Raw genomic sequence first — 27,095 nt, 5'->3', positions numbered from 1 at the left:
GGTACATGACTCTTTTTGCATTATGGTTTTCTCAGGGTTTATGCCCAGTAGTGGGATTGCTGGGTCATATGGTAGTTCTATTTGTAGTTTTTTAAGGAACCTCCATACTGTTCTCCATAGTGGCTGTACCAATTCACATTCCCACGAGCAGTGCAAGAGTGTTCGCTTTTCTCCACACCCTCTCCAGCATTTATTATTTCTAGATTTTTTGATGATGGCCATTCTGACTGGTGTGAGATGATATCTCATTGTAGTTTTGATTTGCAGTTCTCTAATAATTAATAATGTTGAGCATTCTTTCATGTGTTTGTTGGCAGTCTGTATATCTTCTTTGGAGAAATGTCTATTTAGGTCTTCTGCCCATTTTTGGATTGGGTTGTTTGTTTTTTTATTATTGAGCTGCATGTGCTGTTTGTAAATTTTGGAGATTAATCCTTTGTCAACTGTTTCCTTTGCAAATACTTTCTCCCATTCTGAGGGTTGTCTTGTGGTCTTGTTTATGGTTTCCTTTGCTGTGCAAAAGCTTTTAAGTGTCATTAGGTCCCATTTGTTTATTTTTGTTTTTATTTCCATTTCTCTAGGGGGTGGGTCAAAGGATCTTGCTGTGATTTATGTCATAGAGTATTCTGCCTATGTTTTCCTCTAAGAGTTTGATAGTTTCTGGTCTTACCTTTAGGTCTTTAATCCATTTTGAGCTTATTTTTGTGTATGGTGTTAGGGAGTGATCTAATCTCATACTTTTACATGTACCTGTCCAGTTTACCCAGCACGACTTATTGAAGAGGCTGTCCTTTCTCCACTGTACATTCCTGCCTCCTTTATCAAAGATAAGGTGACCATATGTGTGCGGATTTATCTCTGGGCTTTCTATCCTGTTCTATTGATATATATTTCTGTTTTTGTGCCAGTACCATACTGTCTTGATTAATGTAGCTTTGTAGTATAGTCTGAAGTCAGGGAGCCTGATTCCTCCAGCTCCGTTTTTCGTTCTCAAGACTGCTGTGGCTCTTTGGGGTCTTTTGTGTTTCCATACAAATTGTGAAATTTTTTGTTCTAGTTCTGTGAAAAATGCCAGTGGTAGTTTGATGGGATTGCACTGAATCTGTAGATTGCTTTGGGTAGTAGAGTCATTTTCACAATCTTGATTCTTCCAATCCAAGAACATGGTATATCTCTCCATCTATTTGTATCATCTTTAATTTCTTTCATCAGTGTCTTATAATTTTCTGCATACAGGTCTTTTGTCTCCTTAGGTAGGTTTCTTCCTAGATATTTTATTCTTTCTCTTGCAGTGTAAATGGGAGTGTTTTCTTGATTTCACTTTCAGATTTTTCATCATTAGTGTATAGGAATGCCAGAGATTTCTGTGCATCAATTTTGTATCCTGCTACTTTACCAAATTCATTGATTAGCTCTAGTAGTTTTCTGGTAGCATCTTTAGGATTATCTATGTATAAGATCATGTCATCTGCAAACAGTGACAGGTTTACTTCTTCTTTTCTGATTTGTATTTCCTTTTCTTCTCTGATTGCTGTGGCTAAAACTTCCAAAAGTATGTTGAATAATACTAGTGAGAGTGGGCAACCTTGTCTTGTTCCTGATCTTAATGGAAATGCTTTCAGTTTTTCACCATTGAGGACGATGTTGGCTGTGGGTTTGTCATATATGGCCTTTATTATGTTGAGGAAAGTTCCCTCTATGCCTACTTTCTGGAGGGTTTTTTTCATAAATGGGTGTTGAATTTTGTCAAAAGCTTTCTCTGCATCTATTGAGATGACCAAATGGTTTTTCTCCTTCATTTTGTTAATATGGTATATCACATTGGTTAATTTGTGTATATTGAAGAATCCTTGCATTCCTGGAATAAACCCCACTTGATCATGGTGTATGATCCTTTTAATGTGCTGTTGGATTCTGTTTGCTAGTATTTTGTTGAGGATTTCATCTATGTTCATTAGTGATATTGGCCTGTAGTTTTCTTTCTTTGCGACATCCTTGTCTGGTTTTGGTACCAGGGTGATGGTGGTCTCATAGCATGAGTTTTGGAGTGTTCCTCCCTCTGCTATATTTTGGAAAAGTTTGAGAAGGATAGGTGTTAGCTCTTCTCTAAATGTTTGATAGAAATCACCTGTGAAGCCATCTGGTCCTGGGCTTTTGTTTGTTGGAAGATTTTTAATCACAGTTTCAATTTCAGTGCTTGTGATTGGTCTGTTCATATTTTCTATTTCTTCCTGATTCAGTCTTGGCAGGTTGTGCATTTCTAAGAATTTGTCCATTTCTTCCAGGTTGTCCATTTTATTGGCATAGAGTTGCTTGTAGTAATCTCTCATGATCCTTTGCATTTCTGCAGTGTCAGTTGTTACTTCTCCTTTTTCATTTCTAATTCTATTGATTTGAGTCTTCTCCCTTTTTTTCTTGATGAGTCTGGCTAATGGTTTATCAATTTTGTTTATCTTCTCAAAGAACCAGCTTTTAGTTTTATTGATCTTTGCTATCATTTCCTTCGTTTCTTTTTCATTTATTTCTGATCTGATCTTTATGATTTCTTTCCTTCTGTTAACTTTGGGGTTTTTTTGTTCTTCTTTCTCTAATTGCTTTAGGTGCAAGGTTTGGTTGTTTATTCGAGATGTTTCCTGTTTCTTAAGGTAGGACTGTATTGCTGTAAACTTCCCTCTTAGAACTGCTTTTCCTGCATCCCATAGGTTTTGGGTCGTCATGTCTCCATTGTCATTTGTTTCTAGGTATTTTTTGATTTCCTCTTTGATTTCTTCAGTGATCTCTTGGTTATTAAGTAGTGTATTGTTATCCTCCATGTGTTTTTATTTTTTACAGATCTCTTCCTGTAATTGATATCTAGTCTCATAGCATTGTGGATGGTAAAGATACTTGATACAATTTCAATTTTCTTAAATTTACCAAGGCTTGATTTGTGACCCAAGATATGATCTATCCTGGAGAATGTTCCATGAGCACTTGAGAAAAATGTGTATTCTGTAGTTTTTGGATGGAGTGTCCTATAAATATCAATTAAGTCCATCTTGTTTAATGTATCATTTAAAGCTTGTGTTTCCTTATTTATTTTCATTTTGGATGATCTGTCCATGGGTGAAAGTGGGGTATTAAAGTCCCCTACTATGAATGTGTTATTATTGATTTCCCCTTTTATGGTTGTTAGTATTTGCCTTATGTATTGAGGTGCTCCTATGTTAGGTGCATAAATACTTACAATTGTTACATCTTCTTCTTGGATCGATCCCTTGATCATTATGTAGTGTCCTTCTTTGTCTCTTGTAATAGTCTTTATTTTAAAGTCTATTTTGTCTGATACGAGAATTGCTACTCCAGCTTTCTTTTGGTTTCCATTTGCATGGAATATCTTTTTCCATCCCCTCACTTTCAGTCCGTATGTGTCTCTAGGTCTGAAGTGGGTCTCTCGTAGACAGCATATATATGGGTCTTGTTTTTGTATCCATTCAGCCAGTCTGTGTCTTTTGGTGGGAGCATTTAATCCATTTACATTTAAGGTAATTATCAATATGTATGTTCCTATTCCCATTTTCTTAACCGTTTTGGCTTTGTTATTATAGGTCTTTTCCTTCTCTTGTGTTTCTTGCCTAGAGAAGATCCTTTAGCATTTGTTGTAAAGCTGGTTTGGTGGTGCTGAACTCTCTCAGCTTTTGCTTGTCTGTAAAGGTTTTAATTTCTCCATCAAATCTGAATGAGATCCTTGCTGGGTAGAGTAATCTTGGTTGTAGGTTTTTCTCCTTCATCACTTTAAATATGTCCTGTCAGTCCCTTCTGGCTTGCAGAGTTTCTGCTGAAAGATCAGCTGTTAACCTTATGGGAATTCCCTTGTGTGTTATTTGTTGTTTTTCCCTTGCTGCTTTTAATACTTTTTCTTTGTATTTAATTTTTGACAGTTTGATTAATATGTGTCTTGGCATGTTTCTCCTTAGATTTATCCTGTATGGGACTCTGTGCTTCCTGGACTTGATTAACTATTTCCTTTCCCATATTAGTGAAGTTTTCAACTATAATCTCTTCAAATATTTTCTGAGTCCCTTTCTTTTTCTCTTCTTCTTCTGCAACCCATATAATTCAAATGTTTGTGCATTTAATGTTGTCCCAGAGGTCTCTGAGACTGTCCTCAGTTCTTTTCATTCTTTTTTCTTTATTCTGCTTTGCAGTAGTTATTTCCACTATTTTATCTTCCAGGTCACTTATCCGTTCTTCTGCCTCAGTTATTCTGCTATTGATCCCTTCTAGAGTATTTTTAATTTCATTTATTGTGTTGTTCATCATTGCTTGTTTCATCTTTAGTTCTTCTAGGTCCTTGTTAAATATTTCTTGCATTTTGTCTATTCTATTTCCAAGATTTTGGGTCATCTTTACTATCATTATTCTGAATTCTTTTTCAGGTAGACTGCCTATTTCCTCTTCATTTGTTAGGTCTGGTGGGTTTTTATCTTGCTCCTTCATCTGCTGTGTGTTTTTCTGTCTTCTCATGTTGCTTTTCTTACTGTGTTTGGGGTTTTCTTTTTGCAGGCTACAGGTTCGTAGTTCCCTTTGTTTTTGGTGTCTGTCCCCAGTGGCTAAAGTTGCTTCAGTAGGTTGTGTAGGCTTCCTGGTGGAGGGGACTGGTGCCTATGTTCTGGTGGATGAGGCTGGATCTTGTCTTTCTGGTGGGCAGGTCCACATCTGGTGGTGTGTTTTGGGGTGTCTGTGGACTTATTATGATTTTAGGCAGCCCCTCTGCTAAGGGTGGGGTTGTGTTCCTGTCTTGCTAGTTGTTTGGCATAGGGTGTCCAGCACTGTAGCTTGCTGGTCGTTGAGTGAAGCTGGGTGCTGGTGTTGAGATGGAGATCTCTGGGACATTTTTGCTGTTTGATATTATGTGGAGCTGGGAGGTCTCTTGTGGACCAGTGTCCTGAAGTTGGCTCTCCCACCTCAGAGGCACAGCACTGACTCCTGGCTGCAGCACCAAGAACCTTTCATCCCCACAGCTCAGAATAAAAGTGAGAAAAAGAGAAAGAAATAAAGAAAGAAAGAAAGAAAGAAGGAAAGAAAGAGGATAAAAGAAAATAAAATTAGGTAAAATAAAATAAAGTTATTAAAATAAAAAAATAATTATTAAGAAAAAAATTTTTTAAGTAAAAAAAAAAACAAAAAAAACCTGATGGCTAGAACCCTAGGACAAATGGTGAAAGCAAAGCTATACAGACAAAATCTCTCACAGAAGCATACACATACACACACACAAAAAGAGGAAAAGTGGAAAAAAAATCATAAATCTTGCTCTCAAAGTCCACCTCCTCAATTTGGGATGATTGGTTGTCTATTCAGGTATTCCACAGATGCAGGTACATCAAGTTGATTGTGGAGATTTAGTCCACTGCTCCTGAGGCTGCTGGGAGAGATTTCCCTTTCTCTTCTTTGTTCGCACAACTCCCGGGGTTCAGCTTTGGATTTGGCCCCGCCTCTGCATGTAGGTCGCCGGAGGGCCTCTGTTCTTCGCTCAGACAGGACGGGGTTAAAGGAGCCGCTGATTCGGGGGCTCTGGCTCACTAAGGCCGGGGGGAGGGAGGGGCACAGATGAGGGGCGAGCCTGCGGCGGCCTCTCGGCGTGACATTGCACCAGCCTGAGGCCCGCCGTGCGTTCTCCCAGGGAAGTTGTCCCTGGATCACGGGACCCTGGCAGTGGCGGGCTGCATAGGCTCCCGGGAGGGGAGGTGTGGAGAGTAACCTGTGCTTGCACACAGGCTTCTTGGTGGCGGCAGCAGCAGCCTTAGCGTCTCCTGCCCGTCTCTGAGGTCCGCACTGTTGGCCGCGGCTCGCGCCCATCTCTGGAGTTCCGTTAAGCAGCGCTCTTAATCCCCTCTCCTCGCGTACCAGGAAACAAAGAGGGAAGAAAAAGTCTCTTGCCTCTTTGGCAGGTCCAGACTTTTCCCCGGACTCCCTCCCGGCTAGGCGTGGTGCAATAACCCCTTCATGCTGTGTTCACGCCACTAGTCCTCTCCCTGCGCTCCAACTGAAGCCCGAGCCTCAGCTCCCAGCCCCTGCCCGCCCCGGCGGGTGAGCAGACAAGCCTCTTGGGCTGGTGAGTGCTGGTCGGCACTGATCATCTGTGCGGGAATCTCTCCGCTTTGCCCTCCTCACCCCTGTTGCTGTGCTCTCCGCGGCTCTGAAGCTTCTCCCCTCCGCCACCCGCAGTCTTCGGCCGCGAAGGGGCTTCTAGTATGTGGAAACCTTTCCTCCTTCACAGCTCCCTCCCACTGGTGCAGGTCCCGTCCCTATTCTTTTGTCTCTCTTTATTCTTTTTTCTTTTGCCCTACCCAGGTACGTGGGGGAGTTTCTTGCCTTTTGGGAGGTCTGAGTTCTTCTGCCAGCATTCAGTAGGTGTTCTGTAGGAGTTGTTCCACGTGTAGATGTATTTCTGATGTATCTCTGGGGAGGAGGGTGATCTCTGCGTCTTACTCTTCCGCCACCTTCCCCCTCTCCAGAAGACTATGTTTTTAGCTTAGACTAGTGGTTCTCAAAGTGTGGCCTTATTTATTAGAAATGCAAATTCTCAGTCTCCACCCCAGACCTATTGGATCAGAAATTCTGGAGATAAGGGAGATTTCACCAAGCCCTCCAAGTAACTCTGAACCACTAGCTTAGACATTGTCTTACCAGAGGCAGTGGCAATGAGAATCTAGTAAAAATGCTTGAGTTATGCTAAAATATTCTATCCCATCCTTCTGAAATCTTGATCCAATAAACATCCTTTAATAGATTCTCATGAAATATTCTTTTGTATATTATGTAAATCTCTGATAAACTATGTATTAATAAGTAATTCTCCTGAGTGAGACTGCATTCATTTGACATATTGCAATATATCTATCATTTGTTGAAAGTTATTTCTAATACTCTACCTTAAATTCTATTAAATAGGTGAAAACCCATAGAAATTCTCTTAAGAAATATCCAGAGAAATATGTATAGTTCTGCTACATCTCTTGTTGATCAATTGGCTGTGCAAATATGAGAGGAGAGTTCATCTTGTTACTATATTGACTGAAATAAAGTGCTTTAAATACACAGGTGAACATTGATTAACTAACAGAGTCACATTTCAGGTACACAAATGAAAGGGGGGGGTGGAAGGAGGAGAGAAACCTTGAAAGACATTTGACAGAGGAGCTTGTATTCTCCAGATAGCCCTGTCAAGCAGCTCTGTCAACAACAAAAAGAAGAAAACAAATAAATTGGAGGTTGTGTGAATGTCACAAGACCAGAATATAAATATGACATGGAGCGAAGTAAATACCAATAATTCGCATTCTCACAAAATGTTTTAGGGTGATACCTTCTAGCTATGCCAAAATGAAAAGAAAAAAAAATGATATGTAGGTAAATCTCCAACACCCAGGTCCATCCACCATTCGCTTTTTATTCATAATAAGCCAATCCTCAAAAGGTACCACTGCAGGAATAACACAAAGTGTGACAAGACTCAGGACTCGTACATCTAGAAATGGATTTAACATTCAGAGAACATTTCAACTCTGCTTAACTTTCTAACTCTCAAGAGAGAATGCAGTCTTCACTCTGAGCAGTCAAAGAACATCTTTAGACAGAATATGGAGTTTGTGACTTAGGTTTTCTCTTCTTGCTAAACAGATTGCAGAAACATGCATCCAAAAACAGGTTTAAAATTATGGGATTTTTTTTCACTGAAAATATCTTTTCAAGCTTTTCTTATCAACATAATTATCCATCTGTACATGAACTAAATCTTCACAAGCTCTTCAGGGCTAGCTGCCCTTTCAGCACTAGTTTTCCCAGTGCCACCCAGGTCTTGTCTGGTTTTGTGTTCAGTGATACCACCTGTCTGCCCCTGGTCCAATGGGTGCCTTCTTGAAAATCTTATGTAACTGCCTTTTTCCTCTTCCATGGGTCTCACCTCACCATATACAATGGAAGCCCTGGCCCAGAATCCAAGAATGTTGTTCCAGAGAGGCCTGGCGAGTATCACCACTCATTAACAAGAGCTCCTCCTTCCCCGCCCTGGGAAGCCAGAGCACCCTGTCTTCCTGGTACGTCCACGTCCTGCCCACTCAGAAAACAAGACCCTTAGTCTGGCATGAGAAATCTGGTTTCCTCCCCGTGGCCATAAAGTCTTCAGTTTTTGGATTTTTTTAAACATCTTTATTGGAGTATAATTGCTTTACAATGGTGTGTTAGTTTCTGCTTTATAACAAAGTGAATCAGTTATACGTATACATATATCCCCATATCTCCTCCCTCTTGCGTCTCCCTCCCACCATCCCTATCCCACCCCTCTAGGTGGCCACAAAGCACCTAGCTGATCTCCTTGTGCTATGTGGCTGCTTCCCACTCACTACCTATTTTATGTTTGGTAGTGTATATATGTCCATGCCTCTCTCTCACTTCATCCCAGCTTACCCTTCCCCCTCCCCGTATCCTCAAGTCCATTCTCTAGTAGGTCTGTGTCTTTATTCCCATCTTACCCCTAGGTTCTTCATGACCTTTTTTTTCCCCTTAGATTCCATATATATGTGTTAGCCTAAGGTATTTGTTTTTCTCTTTCTGACTTACTTCACTCTGTGTGACAGACTCTAGGTCCATCCACCTCACAACAAATATCTCAATTTCGTTTCTTTTTATGGCTGAGTAATATTCCATTGTATATATGTGCCACATCTTCTTTATCCATTCATCTGTCGATGGACACTTAGGTTGCTTCCATGTCCTGGCTATTGTAAATAGAGCTGCAATGAACATTTTGGTACATGACTCTTTTTGAATTATGGTTTTCTCAGGGTATATGTCCAGTAGTGGGATTGCTGGGTCATATGGTAGTTCTATTTTTAGTTTTTTAAGGAACATCCATACTGTTCTCCATAGTGGCTGTAACAATTTACATTCCCACCAACAGTTCAGGAGCGTTCCCTTTTCTCCACACCCTCTCCAGCATTTATTGTTTCTAGATTTTTTGATGATAAGCCTTCAGTTTTAAGTGTTCAATAAATACTACTCTTCTATAAAGTGCTTGCATTCTAAACTCCAATAAACCCTCTGATAAAGAAGTATTGTTCTAATATGAAAATCTGTAGGTAAGAAAATGAACTCCCCACCCTCTCCCAGAGCCGATTGAGCCCTATCAGAAGGCCAAGAAATTAAAAGATGTTGGATTGGGACTTCCCTGGTGGCGCAGTGGTTAAGACTCCTTGCTCCCAATGCAGGGCGTCCAGATTTGATCCCTGAGATCCCACATGCATGCCGCAACTAAGAGTTTGCAAGCCGTAACAAAGGAGCCCACCTGCCAAAACTAAGACCCGGCACAACCAAATAAATAAATAATAAATATTAAAATAAAATAAAATATGTTGGATTGACCCAGGCTTTATAGCAAATATCCTACACTAGGACCTAGAAGTGAAACTTTCAAAAATCCAGAAGGATGATCAGTTTCATAGTATTTAGACATGTCATGATGTACAACCAAAGTTATATGAAATATATTTGAGATGCTTTCTGCTCAAACTATTCAATGGTTCTTCATAACTGGGTAACTTCCTTGGCCTTTTTTTGTTTTGCCTAGACTGTTTCTGGGTGACCCAGCATTTCTGATGGTTTCCATTGCTTTAAGGGCTTATGTTCAGCTAAGATCCCTTTCCTGAGTTCTAGGCCCACGTGTCTGAGATTTGAGTTCAGGTGGGCATTATCGGTTTCCATTCCCATTCCACTCTTCCTCTTGTATCTTGTGCCTTACTAAACGTGAACTCCATCCACCTGGCAGCTCAAGTCAGGTAGCTGAGCACCTTGCTTAATCCTCCCTCTCCTTCAACCCTCACACCTAATCAGTTCTTAGAGCCTTGGATTCTGCTCCCTTAACATCACTCAAACACACCGACTCTCGGTTCCTACTGCTACCTGAGCTCAGGCACTCATCATTTCTCCATAGATGGAGAACAGCCTCCCAGCTGGTCTTCCCTTCCCAATCCATTCTTCACAGCCGGAAAGACCATTCTAAAAGGCAGCGTTGATCACATGATTCCCTTGCCTCAAATGTCCTAGGTTGAAATAAAAGTTCCTTGTGACCTACTTCCTGCCCATCTCTACAAGCTCATCTTTGGCTTTTTCTTCTCCCATCCTCTGCACCAGAGCTCTGGGAGACCTCAGTGTTTACTCTGCATTTCTCCATGCTTTTGTACCCACTAGTACTTGCTCTACTCTTCCTAACATCCTTCTGCTTAATTTCTGCTTACCTTTCAAAATCCATCTTCCTCCAGGAAGTTTCTTCAAGTTGCCTTCAGGTTAATCACCCCTTCAGTGTATTAGAGCAGACACGGTCCTAAAATTTACGTGGTATTGTAACCTCACTCTCCTCTCTTTCCCACTGAACTGAGAGCTCCTTGAAGGCTGAGACTGGTTTTTCAGCGCTCAGTTCCTGGAGCTGTTAAAAGAGTCTGGCCTCAAAAAGAGTTCTGTCGACTGACTAAGTGAAATAGTCTAGAGTGAGGTTATATGTTCTTGTGCAACTTCTTGCTGGAAGCCAGGCTAAATTAAGGCTTCACAGAAGTAGACACTACTGAAGTAGAAAAATTTGTTCAAGGAAGACAGAGTCAGATTTTTAAGATACTGGTCATTTAGGCTCGATTGTTGGAATGTGTGTCTCATGAAGACAAAGGGGAGAGTTTTGGCAATTGCCAACTTCTCAATAGCCTCTAGGGACAAAGACAGTTATGTAGGAGAGAGCCTGACCCTGTGCACCTGCAGACAGATGCTAACAAGTGAGCCCAGGCACGTACTTAGGGATCTAACCATCCCCACAAGCAAGTTTAGAAGCTTCCATTGGGTTTCTTGCCAATAAACAAAAAAGAAAAGGTCTTTCTTCCATTGTTTTAGTTCTGCAAATTCTTTTTTTTAAAGCATTTAAAAAATTTTACTTATTTATTTTCTTTATATTTTTGGCTGCTTCGGGTCTTAATTGCAGCTCGAGGGGTCTTCGTTGAGACACGCAAGATCTTTTCATTGCGGCGTGGACTCTGTTGTGGCGTGCAGGCTTCTCTCTAGTTGTGACAGGCGGGTTTTCTCTCTCTAGTTGTGGCTCGTGGGTTCCAGAGTGCGTGGGCTTTGTAGTTTGCGGCACGTGGGCTCTCTCGTTGAGGCGTGCAAGCTCAGTAGTTGTGGTGTGCAGGCTTAGTTGCCCTGTAGCACGTGGGATCTTAGTTTCCTGACCAGGGATCGAACCCACATCCCCTGAATTGGAAGGTGGATTCTTTACCACTGGGAAGTCCCTAGCTCTGAAAATTCTTAATTTGAAAATACATAGTAAGCCATTATAGGTCTTATCAAACTTATACCTCAATTAGATATATTTTTTAGATATATTTTTTAAAGTTTTGAAAAGGAACTTCACCCCTGCCTTTGAAATACGGCCGCGTTGTGGGTTACACAAACAACTTCAGTGTCATTACCTCCACATCTGCCCGTGCTCTGCTGAAAAGCTGTCTCTGTGGGTCCTATCTGCTTTGTTTTCTACCCAGCCCTCTCCAGCCCACACTGTATCTGTTGAACTAGGAATGTCATCTCTGCTTTTAACCATCAGCCTGTCCTAATGGTGGAAAACCCTGAAAACAGCCTGTACTCAAGGAAGGCTTGGCTTTTGGCTTCCCAGTCCGGTGGAAACCTAAACCCGCAACTTGGGAACCAGTGAGGGCACAAGCCACTTATTGATTTTGTAATCAAGGGGAGAATAGGATAGAGGTGCTACGTTAAAATGTTGTGTTGGCTTTGTAAATAAACAGCTCTACCACCCTAGCAGGTCCGAGGTTCAAAGCTGGCCCTGGGGATAGGAGTTATGAGTATCACCAAACCAGCCATCTAATGACTTGCTGGGTGACTCTCAGCCACCCTTCCAACATTGTCTCTAGGAAAATTGTGCTTATCAGAAAATGCAATTCTGTTGCTTATGTTTTTCATCCTAAAGTAGAACTTAGCAACCTTTTAAGGCTTCCAAAGTTGAGTGTGAATAGGTATGCTTTGATTAGAAACTCTAAATCACAGTTTAAGAAACTCCAATGCACTAAAAAGAAAATCACATCGAGTAGGTTTTATATACCACATCTTCTTTATCCATTCATCTGTCGCTGGACACTTAGGTTGCTTCCATGTCTTGGCCATTGTAAATAGTGCTGCTATGAACACTGGGGTGCGTGTATTTTTTCGAATTAGCATTTTCTCTGGATATATATATATATATATATATATATATATATATATATATATAATGGAAAGTTATTCAGCCATAAAACGGAATGAAATAATGTCATTTGCAACAACATGGATGGACCTAGAGATTATCACATTAAGTGAAGTAAGTCAGACAGAGAAAGCGAAATATCATATGATATCACTTATATGTGGACTCTTAAAAATGATATAAATGAACTTATTTACAAAACAGAAATAGACTCACAGACATAGAAAACAAACTTATGGTTACCAGAGGGGATAGCGGGGGGTGGGGGGGGTAGATAAACTAGGAGTTTGGGATTAGCAGATACACACTACTGTATATAAAGTTGGTAAACAGCAAGGACCTATTGTATCACATAGGGAACAATATTCAATGTCTTGTAAAAATCTATAATGGAAAAGAACCTAAATATATATATAAATAACCGAATCACTTTGCTGTACACCTGAAGCTAACGCAACATTGTAAATTAACTACACTTCGGTTTAAAAAACTGTTTTAAAAATTGAGTATGTTTTCCCTCAAAGTTGCCATGCCTCCTGCCAGCCTTCTTTGGGTCAGTTGCACGCCCCCCCCACTCTTTCCATCACTGACACTCAAGAACTTGGAGATGGCTTTCTATTTCTCCCGCTCCAGTGTCCTCCCACTGGTCATGCAATAGCCAAGATGTATACATTTTACTTTCACTACACCTTTCCTCTCACCTCTTTCTCTGACTTCGTCCACCACCCTCTGAGCTCTGGCTCACCTGATAGATTAATCTTGCTTAGATTAGTAAAATAAGATTCTGGTGTTCTCACCGCCAACCCACCCAACACCACTGCTCATTTTCCAGAAACATGTCTTGAATCATGTCATTCCCCTGCTCAGAAATGTTCAAGGGAGCCCCACTACTTCCTAAATCAGTTCTACAACCCCAGACTTTCCACCTACATTTTCTGCTCTATATTTTGTTATTTCAACTGTAGATACACGTTTGCTATTCTTTCCACACACAGTCCTGCATCCGCCTGCGCTCGTACTGTTTCACCCAAGCTACCTGGTTTGAGGGCGGGTTCCATCATTTACTAGCTTTGTGCTTCTGTTTCCTCACTTATAACGTGAGGATCATAATAGCACCTACTTCATAGGGTTTTGTGCTGATTACTTGAAGAAATCCATACAAAAGGCCTTAGAGGAGCCCAAGCACAAGGTAAGTATTCAGTAACTGGTAGTGATCATTATTATTATCATCATCCCTTTCAAGGACCATTTCAAATCCACCTCTTTAGAGAAGGCTTTTTTAATTGCCCAATTCAATGTTATTTTTTCCTTCTTTTTGTACTTCTCTGAATAGCATTTGACACAGAATGCCCTGCCGTAGAATAGTGTGTGTGCTTATCGTGGCCTGCCTGGACCGTACAATTACTGAGGTTGAGGAAATTTTGTTCATCATTGTATTCGCTGAAGGACCTTCTACAGCACCTGGCACATCAGAAGGACTTAATAAATACTGGCTAAATTGAAATAAATTGATTTTCCTATTTTTAAAACTCTGTTCCACAAGCTGAGCAAAAATAGCACATAAAGATAAGCAAATGAAATGAGCACCTTGATAACAAGGATGTTACTGGTGAAAGACACTGAGATTGATGTCATTAGAATGCACGGCTTTCCTTGATAACAACCTTTCCTCCCTGTTCTCCATTGCAGGTCTGCTTAGTGGCCTATCTTGGTTTGTTTATGCTTTGTGTCTCCTATCAAGTTGACGAACGGACTTGTATCCAGTTTGCCATGAAAGTAAGTTGTCCTTTTTCTTTCTCTTTTATCATCACATAGAAGGAAACACAAGTACAAAATTAAGGAGGACTTTTTAAGGGGTTGTATATCTGATTATTCTAGAAATTGCATTTTTAGACAGGCCAAAAAATGTTTTAGGAGGGCATTCATCCAGACCCCAAAGGTAATGCTGATTTTTTTTTGTCTTAATTTCCATGAACTGGATTGGCACAGAGCACATGAAGTGTCCTCCAATGCCCTTAAAAGGAAAATTGAAAACTCATCAGTTCAGCAAAACACTTGGCCAGGGAAAAAGTGTCTATATCAGTGCTCACTTCCCCATCTTGGGGGTTTTTTTTAGAATGTTTTAATAATGAAGCAGTTTAAGTGTATTTCCCTTGGTAGGTGGGATCACCGAGACAGAAAAGGTACATTGGGTGCATCCAGATGACCTGTGCCAAGACTCTGAGGGCAAAGGCAGGAGGTTGGGGTATGCTTGGTTTAGCAAGTGTGTGTGCCTTAATGAGGGCCTTTTTTTTTTAGAGACACTGTGTTTGGTTGGAGCCAATTCAAGTACACAGCATTTTCACTGCACAGTAGAATCTGCTCCAAAGGGAAACACAGACACACCCTTTCAGAGTTTAGGGAGATAAACAGCCCACTCAGAAATCAGTTGGTAGAAATCAAATTCCTACATTTTCTTTCAACTCCTGTAGCAGAGAACAAAAAGCTTTCTGTAATGTTGGTTTGGTTTTGTTTTGGTTTGGGGGTCCAGTCACATTGTTTACTTTTCTTCTATAAGAAAACACATAAAAACTGGATACTCCTTTGTAAGATGTTAGTATATTCTAGTATATTGATATAAAAGCGACTGACTTAAAAAAGCAATGTGCTCATATATACATATATATATTTAAGTCATGTCGTGAAAGAGTAATTAGTGAATAAAATATTCAAATTATTTTAACTAGCAAAAAGAAACTGGCTACACAAAATGTATGCTATGATCCTACGGAGATTAAATAAATAGCTCTTATATGCACAGAAAAAATAGTTTCTCTGAGTGGTGGGATTATACCTACATTGTGTAGTTTTTTTCTTCAATTTTGAGATGTTCTCCAATAGTTAGATGTAACTCTTCTAATTTAAAAATTTAATGGATGCTATTTTAAAAATTGATAGAGTTATAATTTTGGTGGATATGCCCCCCCACCCACCTTGGAAATTTTACTTTTTCTGTCTGAGGGTGTCTCTTAAAAGAAGGCCAGATAGAGCAGACATCAGTCCATGTTTACTTTTTTGGTAGAAGTCTGAATAAACTACAAGGCTTAGTGATGATTTTGTTTTTTAAAGCCTAGTAAGAAATGATCTGTTAAATTATGGGAATTTCATTCATTAGGTAAAAAGCGTTCTAAACTAGGTTCATCAGTTTCTGTGAAATGCCCTCCTCCCCCTCTCCACCATGATCCCAGGAAACAGCAGAGGCAACAGCAACATCTTCACAGAGGCCCCTAAAGCCATCTCAACGTCTGCATTTAAAATAAGGAGCAAGGACAAAAAAATTAAAAAAGTCACTGCCAATGTCAGCCAGGTTGAGAATTCACCACTAGGAAGATCTCATTAACTATCTTTTTTTTTCACCTGTGACAGACATTTACAAATACAGAGGCACTTTTCTCTTCTTCTGAATGTGACCTTTAGTGATGCTTGCTGCCAGCTCTCTAAGGTGCCCGCTATATTACCTTCAGGTCGAAAATGAGCTCCGTCAATCTCCAGGTTTTCCAAAGGCACAACAGGTTACAGCGGACTTCCCTTGTGCTCCTGACATCATTTGGGGGAGAAGGAATAAAATGCATCTTCATGAGGTGTTTCTCACTAGCAAAACCGCATTTTAGTGCTTACGTGTTGATACCCTGGACCAAGCTTTGGTGGCGAATTTACTTCCTTCTGTTGAACGCCCAGATAGTCAGGACAAGCAATAAGGGGGTGATGCCAGCGCTTTACTGCAGCCTGTGCTAGCGCGCGCGCGCGCGCGTCCACACACACACACACACACACACACACACACACGCCCCACACACTTCCCTTTTCCTTACAGACAGTGGCCACGGGGGCTTGTCTTTTCATCTCAAGCTAGCACAGTCTTCTCTGGCGGCCCTTTGGCAAGCCCTGTAAGCCGCCGGCGCCTTCCATCTTTCTCCCCAGGCCCTGCTCCCGAGTTCTGCTCCTGGGCTCGGCGGGCCATCCGGCCGCTGATTGGGCTTCCTGCCTATCCTCTTGGCCCTGTTTTCTCGGGGCTCACCTTGATGATGTTCAGAAACGTGTCTGGTTCGTGTGCGTGCAAAAACACTCCGGGGCACATTCCCCACGAGGGCATTGCAGTCGCAATAGCCTCTGAACTTTGAAGCGGCGGCCGGGTAGCAATTAGAGGCGGCGAGCGCGGGGCGCGCCCCCGGGCGCTGTGGTTACATAAGCGCCGGGGGCGCCCGCCTCCGCCCGCTGCGCAGTGCCGGCCGCCCGGACTGGCACAGGCAAGACAGATGCGTCCCGAGCCCCGCTGGTATCAAAATATATTTGCTGGCCTTCCCAAGGTCATCGTAAACACTCTTATTGATAGTTATGCGTGCCGTGTACGTAAAGCAAGCCACTTGATTTTAAATTACAGATTCTGACCCAGAAGCTTGTTGCTGTCAGCTGAGTTAAAAGCCGCGAAGGAAAAAATGCTACAGCGCTGCAGATGTAGCCCACAGGCTTTGGCCGATCAAGTCTATATTTATGTCTTGAAATGGATAAGAAACTTGATTCTGTGGCTTACTCTTGCTTACTTGGCCCGATGCTTTCCTGCAGTGGGAGAGGCAGAATCACAATGTGTGAGCTAATGCGCCAATGAAAATGTATTCATATTTAAAGGAGCTGAGGGGCATGGCTTTTGTTTGCGTTCTTGAGGCTTCTAGAATATTTAATATGCTCAATTAAAATTGAGCAGTCTCTGTGCTTGTGTAGATGTTCACGTCCTTTCTACAAGCCAAGGATGTGTTGTTACTCTCACGTGACATAGAATAACACAAAGCCAGTATAGGGTGGATATCCTAAAAGTCCTGAGAACTGGCAGCTCTTTCCAGGTCTGCTAATGTGTTCATTTCAAGAATACTTAAATATTTAAACCAGGAAAGCCCACTATCAATTATTTTGATCCTTAGAGTAATCCTGTGACTTAGGTGCTAGATGAAGAAAGAAAGGTACCCATGGGATTGATTTAATTTGCCCAAGGTCCATAGTTATGGAGGGGAGAACAGGGATTCTAACTCAGGCTGTCTGCTCCCCAGTCCATGCCTGTAACCATCACCAGGCACTGCTGTGTACTTGGTAAAAGTCTTGGGCAAATCGTTTGCTCTTTGGGCCCAAAAGTTATCTTTTAAGAAGAGACAGGGGCTTCCCTGGTGGCGCAGTGGTTGAGAGTCCGCCTGCCACTGCAGGGGAAACGGGTTCGTGCCCCGGTCCGGGAAGATCCCACATGCCGCGGAGCGGCTGGGCCCGTGAGCCATGGCCGCTGAGCCTGCGCGTCTGGAGCCTGTGCTCCGCAACGGGAGAGGCCACAACGGTGAGAGGCCCGCGTACCACAAAACAAAAAAAAAGAAGAGGAAAACTCTCATTTCAGCAAACGGATTTTTGTGATGGTTATGAGAGAATATTTTTTGCAGCTATTTGAATAATTTACAGATCGAGAATGAGGGATTATTGTCATTGTTTCAAGATAATGCCCCAGCGGACGTTATAGAAATTCTCTATCGAAGGATGAGTGTGTGGGAGAGAGTTATGACAGGACCTCCGTAGCCCCATCCACTGATGGCAATATAGTGTATGAAGAAAACTCCAACTGGGGCCATTCTGCTAAGCAGATGACTCTCAGGTGAAAAATCATCCCTTAATTTGGGCCCTCCCTGCTGGTATAGTCACTCATGTCGCAGGCACTGGAAATGCAGGCTGTCATGGGCAGGCACGCACAACACGGCCAGCACAATTTAATTTGGCCCTTGGCATCAAGGGTTTGAAGTCAGTTGTCAAGCCTGAATATTTCAAAACAACCCAGAATAATTCAAATATTCTGTCCCAATGGCCCCACAAAATAAATCCATACTTTTTAGCCCAAGAACTACTTTTTTTTTTTTTTGCAGAAAATATGGCCACTGAAAATTTGGCGACAGGCAGGACCAAGGTGATGCATTCAATAGCACAGATTAAATATTTCCTTTTACATTTTTGAAATGGTTTGTTTCACTGTGTGTTTTTCTGGTTCCCTTCCTCCAAGGGAGGCTAAACGTGTTCAGTATAAGTTATCCTTGTTATGTCCCTGAGATAGATGTTTCCATAAACTGCTTCACAGATGAAGAAATGTGGGTTGTATTTGACAGTCCTTCGTATGATTTGAAAATGAAAAAGAGAGTGTGTGTTTAAGATATTTTTGATGAGAAGATCCAAAGAACCCCTGCACTCTTTGCTCGTGCAGCCATAGGAAGATGAAACGGCTTTAACTAGGTCCACTCTCTTCCTGTGTCTGCAGTGAAGCTTCCAAGCAAACCATACACATGCTCAGGGCACTGACACACACACACACACACACACACACACACACACATCAGTCAAGACAGAAAAAATAAAATTTTAAGTATTCTATATTTAAGACTTGAAAACATTTGAAATTGTCCCTGTGTGCAAAATCACTCATCTGGAGGACTTATGCACACATATTTTATAATCTTGCATACATGTTTTTATTTTGAGTTGCAATTAGTTGAAGGCAGGGGGAGGGCACAAGCTTTTCAGAGCAACTTTCATCTGAACCTGGACGTGGCTAATCTTCCTTTGAGGAGTTCACATTCAGCAGAATTGCTCTATGAGCAACTTTTGACTATGGGAATGTAAATCTTACACTAAGAACTGGGTTCAGTACACCAGTCCCAACAGCTGGGGACTCTATTCTTTATCTAGATCCTCAGTAGATCCTTTCTCTTGGGCCATTAAGAGAAAGGTTTTCAGTAGGGAAGTCCAATCACAAGATTTCTTGTTCTGTAAAATGGTTTATATTGTGGCCACGTCAACAAGCACCCACAATTTTTGATCAAAATATTTCAGGTGGGGGGCTTCCCTGGCGGCGCAGTGGTTGAGAGTCCACCTGCCAACGCAGGGGACACGGGTTTGTGCCCCGGTCCAGGAAGATCCCACATGCCGCGGAGCGGCTGGGCCCGTGAGCCATGGCCACTGAGCCTGCGCGTCCGGAGCCTGTGCTCCGCAACGGGAGAGGCCCCAACAGTGAGAGGCCCGAGTATCGTAAAAAAAAAAAAAATTTCAGGTGTAGGGTAAATGTCTGAGCTGTTCAGGGATTCCATGGTTCTTTAATAGCAGAGTTAGAACTTTAACTAGACTTTTCCATTCCAAGGCTAACACATAAGCCAACGGTGTTCAGAACCTTGGGGCTGAGGGACCATTTAGTTTATTTTTATGCTCAGAAACTACATGGTTATAGGTGGACTTGGGATGAGACTTGTAGGTGATCAAGTCACCTACCTTCTGGAACCATAATTTTTTTCTCCCAGCAACCTCTCACTGGGGACCCTGGCCTTCCTGGACATGGTTTGGCAACCACTCCATTGAATATAGTCTTTTTCATTAACCCATGTTGCTAGTTGACCAATCATTGCCAATTTTGGCCAACACAGTGTTTATATTGAAGAAATTTGTTCTCTACTTCCTAGTCTTGTTTCAGTCTTTATACCAGCAGTTGTTAAGGTCAAAACAAGCACAGTATGCCTTTCAGGGATGGCTCTTGTGTTTGGGAGTCATCTAAGCTGCCTGCTACATCCATATACAAACATCTCCAAATCAAGCTAATATTATTGGCTCAATTCATGAAAAACACCCGACATCTGTACGACAAATGAAAATACGATCAGAGTTTTTCAGATTGTGATCAGATTGCTCACTAACAGTCCATAACGAGCCATTGCCATGTCTTGGGTACCATGTTTCTGAGGAGAGACAGCCCCTCCATCAGGGAATGGAGGGAGAGAAGGAATCTTGGGAGAGAAGAAGAAGAGCTTTTCTTTATTAGCTTTGCCAATAGTCATCCAACGTTCTCTATAACTGGAAAGGTTTTCTTCTGCTTTCTTGCAGCTCTTGTACTTTCTGCTGAGCGCCCTTGGCCTGACGGTCTGTGTGCTGGCCGTGGCATTCGCCGCTCACCACTATACACAACTCACACAGCTTACCTGTGGAACCACGCTCGACTCCTGCCAGTGCAAACTGCCCTCCTCCGAGCCCCTCAGCAGGACCTTTGTGTACCGGGATGTGACTGACTGTACCAGCATCACTGGCACTTTCAAACTGTTCTTACTCATCCAGATGATTCTGAACTTGGTCTGCGGCCTTGTGTGCTTGTTGGCCTGCTTTGTGATGTGGAAACACAGGTACCAGGTCTTTTACGTGGGTGTCAGGGTGTGTTCCCTGACAAATTCCGAAGGTCAGCAGCAAAAGGTCTAACATTCTTGTTCAAAAGTGGGAGAGCAAACAGCACCCTAACTAGCTGAGATTTTTTTTAAAAGGATAAAAAGAGAAAGAAAATGAAGAAAAAATGAAATTTGACAATAACTAATATTCACTGTTCTAAATGAATATTTTTATATTTTTCAGGAAATGAAAGAGCATTTCTTCAGGTTTCCATAGTATTTTTTTTTAATTCTTAAGATCTAAACTGACTTTGGGATATTAAAAGAACACGGTACAGGGAAAGAATGGTATAGTTCTATCTTTAAAGTCTGGAGTCTATTCCTAATACTCATGTTACCTATTACTGATATAATCTTCTTTCCCCTTTCCGATTTGGACAGTTTCAGACCCACTTGCTAAATTTTATAGGATCTTCCTCCAGGCCTTTCCCGCTCCCGCCATGATCCTCACTATGACTCCGAGAAAAGCAGGGGGCAGGAGGAGGGGGAAAGCTGAACAGCCAGTGTGTCTTTCTCTATTTTCCCTGGTAGAGATGTCTTCAAGGCATGAAACAGCTTAAAAGAGCAGAGTAGAAAAGGAAGAGACTTTGCAAAAGGCTAAATAATTACAAACACCTGGGTTGGGGCCCGTGGCCTTTTTCCTCTGCTCCCTCATTTCGGATCTGTAAATAGATCACTTAGTGAATGCTTTGGGCGATTGCTTCTCAGTAACTGAAAGCTGGGGGTAGTTGTATTCTTAATGATATAGAAGGTTTAAAAATAATTACATTATGCTTCTATTCTGTCATCTAAAACAAATCATTAAAACTAATTTCTAGCTAATGGTTAATTATAATTATGCTCAGAAGTCTATTTAATGAGCCCTGGCTGTACTTACGTGGCACTGTCGGTATTTGGAGAAATTACTATCACAAGAGAGAAGGCTTAAAGATTCTTTCTTCTGAAAGCCAAGCTTTACAAGGGAGAAAAAAAAAATTTTTTTTTTATTAATAGCTCAGGTTAAAAATACTCATTTAAATGAAAACGAGAGCATTTGTAATGGGAAATGTTTATGCAAATAGCACATTTGTGATACGTTGTAAAGTATCTCTCTTGGCAGCTAAGTACTTTTGACGAAGATTGAGTAATGCTGAGGTGTCCCATTCATGAAATTATATTTGATATGTAATCTTATTATTGATTTGTATGCACAGTCAACTGGAGCCTTAAACTAATGTTTTCTGAGGTCATTATTTGAACATTTGGCCATTGACTTGGAGGGTAATTTTTGGTTTTGTTTTGAAGTGACTGCGACTTAAAAGAGCACAACTACTCTATGGTGGGAGACTTTTCTCTCTAGTTATTGTTATCATTGAACTTGGAACAATATCAATGTTTTAAGGAAGGAGCTCAGAATGCAAATTCATGTAGCATAAATGTTACCAAAAACTTTCTCTATTAGTGTGCTCTGTTGAAAGCAGAAATTCAAGATAATTGAGCTTAATTTGCTTCTCCATATTGCCTATTGATATATTTTACTAATCATTAAACCCTACTCTAAAAAAATCATTTCCTTGTTTGCCTTAAGAGGTATATGAATAATTCCATCGATTGTGACAATAATGTCGATTATTACATGATATGAATATCCATATAAAAAGGGAAATGTTAAGTTAGTTGGAGGATTGTAAATATATTTTATGCCCTCCAGATAAAACACCTGATTAACAGATGTTAAAACCTTTTTATGTATTGACTTGCTTTAAAAATGGCCTTCCTGGGGCTTCCCTGGTGGCGCAGTGGTTGAGAGTCTGCCTGCCGATGCAGAGGACACGGGTTCGTGCCCCGGTCCGGGAAGATCCCACATGCCGCGGAGCGGCTAGGCCCGTGAGCCATGGCCGCTGAGCCTGCGCGTCTGGAGCCTGTGCTCCGCAACGGGAGAGGCCACGACAGTGAGAGGCCCGCGTACCGCAAAAAAAAAAAAAAAAAAAAAGGCCTTCCTACACACTAGCTCAGGCCAAAAATGCACATCAGGGGCTTAATGGATGATTCTGGAGCAGCGATTTAATACACAAAAATTACATCAACACACACCAAGCCTCCTGATGATGACCTAAAAAAATACTTTGTACCCTGTTAAAAAAATTCCAATAACTGAATCCATTTTGATTTTGACAGTTTCCTACAAAAGAAAATGGCTGATAATCTGTGGGCTCCTTTTTAAAGAGTGAGAAACCAGTGCTTTAATGCTAATTACTATGAATAAGTCACCATTGGAATCACACCCTGAATACCTTAAACAATTTTTTATAGCAAACACTACAAATGTTTCTATCAGAAAATTAAATTCTACACAACACTAAGGTGCTCTATGCTTTACAAGCGATTCACAGGGTATTTGAAATGGTAGAGTAACTCTAGCTTATGTGCTTCCTTTTTCTAAATAATGCAACCGGTAATAACTGACATGGTGATAAGCTTGGTAATAATCAGGAGATATATATATATATATATGTGTGTGTGTGTGTGTGTGTGTATATATCATATATACACACACACATATATATAATGTGTGTATATATATATATACACATTTTATATATATATAAAATGTGTATATATAATGGGGATTTTGCTATTGTGTGCTTGAATCATTCTTAAATCCCTAAAGAGAGAAAAAATTCATAAGTGAAGAAGAAACAAGAAATAAAATGAAAAAATTAAAAAGGAAAGAAAGAAAAGATTTCTGTGCTGCAAACTCACTGTGTATTGATACATGTGAGAATTGTGTTGCATGAATAACAAACTGCTTTGGGTTGGATTTGAAGCATTTTGAGGTTGTGTTTTGCAAATATTGAAGTTACAGGAATGGCAACAGAAAAGGAACAGATACCGAGCTTTACACTTAGCAAAATGTTACATTTGAAATCTGACAAGGTGCCAAGATGGTGACTGTCTCTTCTAAACCATAAAACAGTAAGATTTGCACAATCCTCCTTCTCTTCCACCTCCTTCAGGAGAATTAAATGAATCAAGACTTTGGAAAGAAGGCAAACAGCCGGGACTTGGCAGCACTTGAAATAGGAGGAATACAGCAGCCTAAGTGTGCAGACTTTGTAACTGAGCCCACCCAGTCGGTCTGTGCCTTCACGTGACCACCATCTGTGCCTCCCTCGCTCCATCCAAATTTGTGCAGGCAGATCCTTGGAGCCATTCCTAAAAATATAGCTACACCAGGCCCTAGAAACTGTAGTCAAGTAACAGGCCTAACTTTTTTCCTTCCTTGAGTGAAACCTCCATAAGATCTCTTTTAAGGGGCTTTCAGCTGCAGACATCAGTGTGTTCTGACAGCGAGAACCCGTTATGTGTTTTCTGTTTGTATCCAGGACATTAGAATCTGTTCACATTCTCATACTTCCTCTCTTGCATGCAGTATATCTGGAATATGTTTATAGGTTTGTTTAGTAAAGGGTGGGGTGGAGGGTATCCGAGGGAGATTACAGGGGACAGTGGTGGATCGGTTAATGATGATCAGAAATGAACTGAAAAGTTGCCCTGAAAAACTAACTGCATCCTATCATGAAGCATACCTTTACATTTTCTAGTGACTGTCGCTGAACCACTGCTGTGCAGCAATGCACACAGCCTGTGAATCAGGCTGGCCCTCAGTGCTTACTGTACTCAAAGAACTTGATCATATTTTTAGACGTACGCTGTGTTTTCAGGGTAGGGTTACAAAGAGCTGATGGCCACGTATATTGACTCACAGTGGAAACGCTCATTTGGATAAAGGTTCAGTGGTTCAGCCTGTGAACTGAATACTTGGATTGGTTTCTTCTAATTTTCTAGTATTTTATTATCTCAAACAATTATTCCCTTCGAAAATATTGGTCTGTACTTTGGTGTTGCAGTTTTCTTCTTCTGGCATTGAGGGTATAATGAGTAGAAAACAAAGTGTTTCCTACACGTTTGAGGTGGTTGTTTTTAAGGGGGTGTGTATACTGAAGATTTTCTTTGTTAATAAAATTTTCATAATCTCTGAAATCTCCTTGTTTGGATGTGTTTTAAGGTGATGGTACATTGCACATGAACTGGACTACATAACATCTCTCAACTTAGTGTTTACAGAAAAAAATCTGGGTTTGGAATAGACAAGGACCAATATGCATTTTGACTCCTTTGTTCCAGGGGCTGTCTCTCTTTGGGTACATTGTCGAAGTCAAGGTTGTAAATGCTCTCCAGCCAGAGGGAGCCTGAGCTGGAAAAAAATTTTGCAGAAGATGCTTTGAATGCTGATTTTACACCTATTAATATCAAGTGAAGCTTGGCCTAAAGAATGGGATACATGTCGAATGTTACGTGCGCAGTCACATTCGACATTGAATTATATGGAAAAACAGACAGCCTATTCCATTTCAAATCTGAAAACAAGGGCTCCTTCTCACCAACTCTGAGGCAATTTAAATAGTTGACTCTACTGTAAAATGCAGTGGCTCTTTTTCTCTAATTTAGTTAGAAAATCTTGTAGAGTGCCAAAGGAAAGGGATAACGATTTAGGACACATGCTCTGAGCTGGACTTCCTATCCTCCGTCCTAAGGCTGCAGGTCCTAGGCTTGGAAATCTGACTCCCACTTTCCAGCTATGTGACTTCGGACAAACCATTTAGTCCTCAGTCTCCTCATTTGTAAAGTGGAGAAAAGTGGAACTGCCTCACAGCCTCATGGGAAAGGTTAAATTAAATAGCACTTAGCAAAGTGGCTCATAGCAGTGGCTTGATAAATATTTGGTTTCCTCCTTCCAGCTGGGTTCTACATAGCCTTCTCATTGACGCCGGCTCCAGTCCCCACATCCAACTAGAAAAGTGTCTCTGCATTGCTATCCCCTTCTGGGACTTCCTTTTTATAAGCCAGAAACTTTATCAAATGGGCCTCAAAGAGAAATTCTGCTTTTAAAATAAGATAGTACCAATCTTTTTTTTTTTCTTTTTTTTTTTCCTGTACGCAGGCCTCTCACTGTTGTGGCCTCTCCCGTTGCGGAGCACAGGCTCCGGACGCGCAGGCTCAGCGGCCATGGCTCACGGGCCCAGCCACTCCGCAGCATGTGGGATCTTGCCGGACCGGGGCACGAACCCGTGTCCCCTGCATCGGTAGGCGGACTCTCAACCACTGCGCCACCAGGGGAGCCCAAGATAGTACCAATCTTGCTGACGATGTGCATGGAATCATGTGCTGGCTGGATCCTTATTTGTTGGTTTACACATCTGGATGTTTCTTGAATGTGGCCACCTTCTCTCAGCTCTTCTCTCAGGCAGAAGTAGAAGCTGAGACAGTTCTCCTGATTTTCAGAGCCCTTTGAATTTAATGTAACAGAAGCGTGTTTAACCCCAACTTTTAAAAGTGAAGCTTTATTGAGCTTTGGTACATTATCCGTCTACTGCATATTAGGTTGTAACATACAATCCCTCATTTATTTAAAAACCAACCATCAAGCACCTTTAATATGCTTGACTCTGCAGATCACTGATTCTCATCCAAGAATCATAAAAGGGTTTACTTTTGAATATAGTCAGAAAATACCAGCTGGAACTTCATTCTCCAGGCTGGATAGGAAAACACTCATATGAATTTTTAAATTGGTGGCAAATTTAATTATTAAAACACTACAGCCAGAAATCTACTCTTTCCCTTGACAGGGTCTATCTGTCTTTGTAGTTCATGACAAATTGTTATAAATTATTTTTTCATTTGACAGATTCATCTTTAATAAGGTAGTATTTATGAAGTGCAGGACTAATATCAGCTATTGCACTTTTAAAATTCAGATTGTAAGCAAATGAACATAAAACCAATACATGGGGATGATGCCAGCTTGGAGACAACAGTTCATTCTTCTATTTCTTTCCAACAGATATCTATATGTTTATTGATCCCTGCCAAAGCATGGGTTTTAGAGGAAGTCTTTTCTTGTTTGGAAAGGTCATCAGAAAGATCCCGTGGGATGTATACTCAGCTGTTATTCTTGGGGAAAAGCAGATACTAGGGCAAGAATCCAAATACACGATTTCAACTGAGACATGAAGCCTTTTGTTTAACAAGACCCTGTGATTGGGGCGAGGGGTGGGGGGATGGGGGGTGGGGAGGTCTGGAGATTCATTTGTGGGACCTGTGCTGCTTCTTCCTCTTCCACATGGATCTTGCTGGAGAAGGAGGTAGGGGTCCCTGGGATGCTGCTACCAGGAATTGTGGAGGAGGCTTGGACAGTGCCTGAGGAGGGGCTAAACAATGAGATGTCAGCGGGCACTTTGGGGTCTCTGAACCTGGACACTTTGGAGACATCTCTCTCTGGGTGGGGTGCACTGTCTACTCTGTTTGGCTTTCTACCCAGACCCTTCTCCCCAGAAACTCAGTGTGTTGTCTTTCTGACCAGGTGTCCTTGTAGGGAGCAAGAGGATGATTCTCAAGGACCACAGGAAGCAGTGGCACTTGTGACCAGAGAAGATGATTGTAATCTCATGAAACCCACCCCCAGCTCTTCTCCCTACATCTTCCTAGCCATGTGTTTAATAGACTATTGGTACCCAGGG

The 27,095-nt window shown here is 41.5% G+C and overlaps 1 protein-coding gene across 3 annotated transcripts in view; it reads left to right on the top strand.

Annotated features, from left to right (window-relative positions):
* Positions 1–24,555, top strand: part of SSPN (sarcospan) — a 135,406-nt gene extending 110,851 nt beyond the window's left edge. For 2 of the 3 annotated variants that reach the window (XM_033866985.2, XM_019936350.3), the window contains exons 2-3: positions 13,964–14,050; positions 20,201–24,555. In XM_033866985.2, the coding sequence (XP_033722876.1) occupies positions 13,994–14,050; positions 20,201–20,566 (423 nt within the window). In that variant the 5' untranslated portion in view covers positions 13,964–13,993 and the 3' untranslated portion in view covers positions 20,567–24,555. Of the gene's footprint in view, positions 1–13,401; positions 13,464–13,963; positions 14,051–20,200 lie in introns of all 3 variants that reach the window. The other variant, XM_073788944.1, reaches the window with a different exon arrangement.
* Positions 24,556–27,095: the final 2,540 nt, after the last annotated feature.

Source organism: Tursiops truncatus, chromosome 11 (genome assembly GCF_011762595.2).
Source record: "Tursiops truncatus isolate mTurTru1 chromosome 11, mTurTru1.mat.Y, whole genome shotgun sequence".
NCBI lineage: Eukaryota > Metazoa > Chordata > Mammalia > Artiodactyla > Delphinidae > Tursiops > Tursiops truncatus.
The sequence above is the reverse complement of the archived record's forward strand: the minus strand, read 5'-3'. Positions and strand labels throughout refer to the sequence as shown.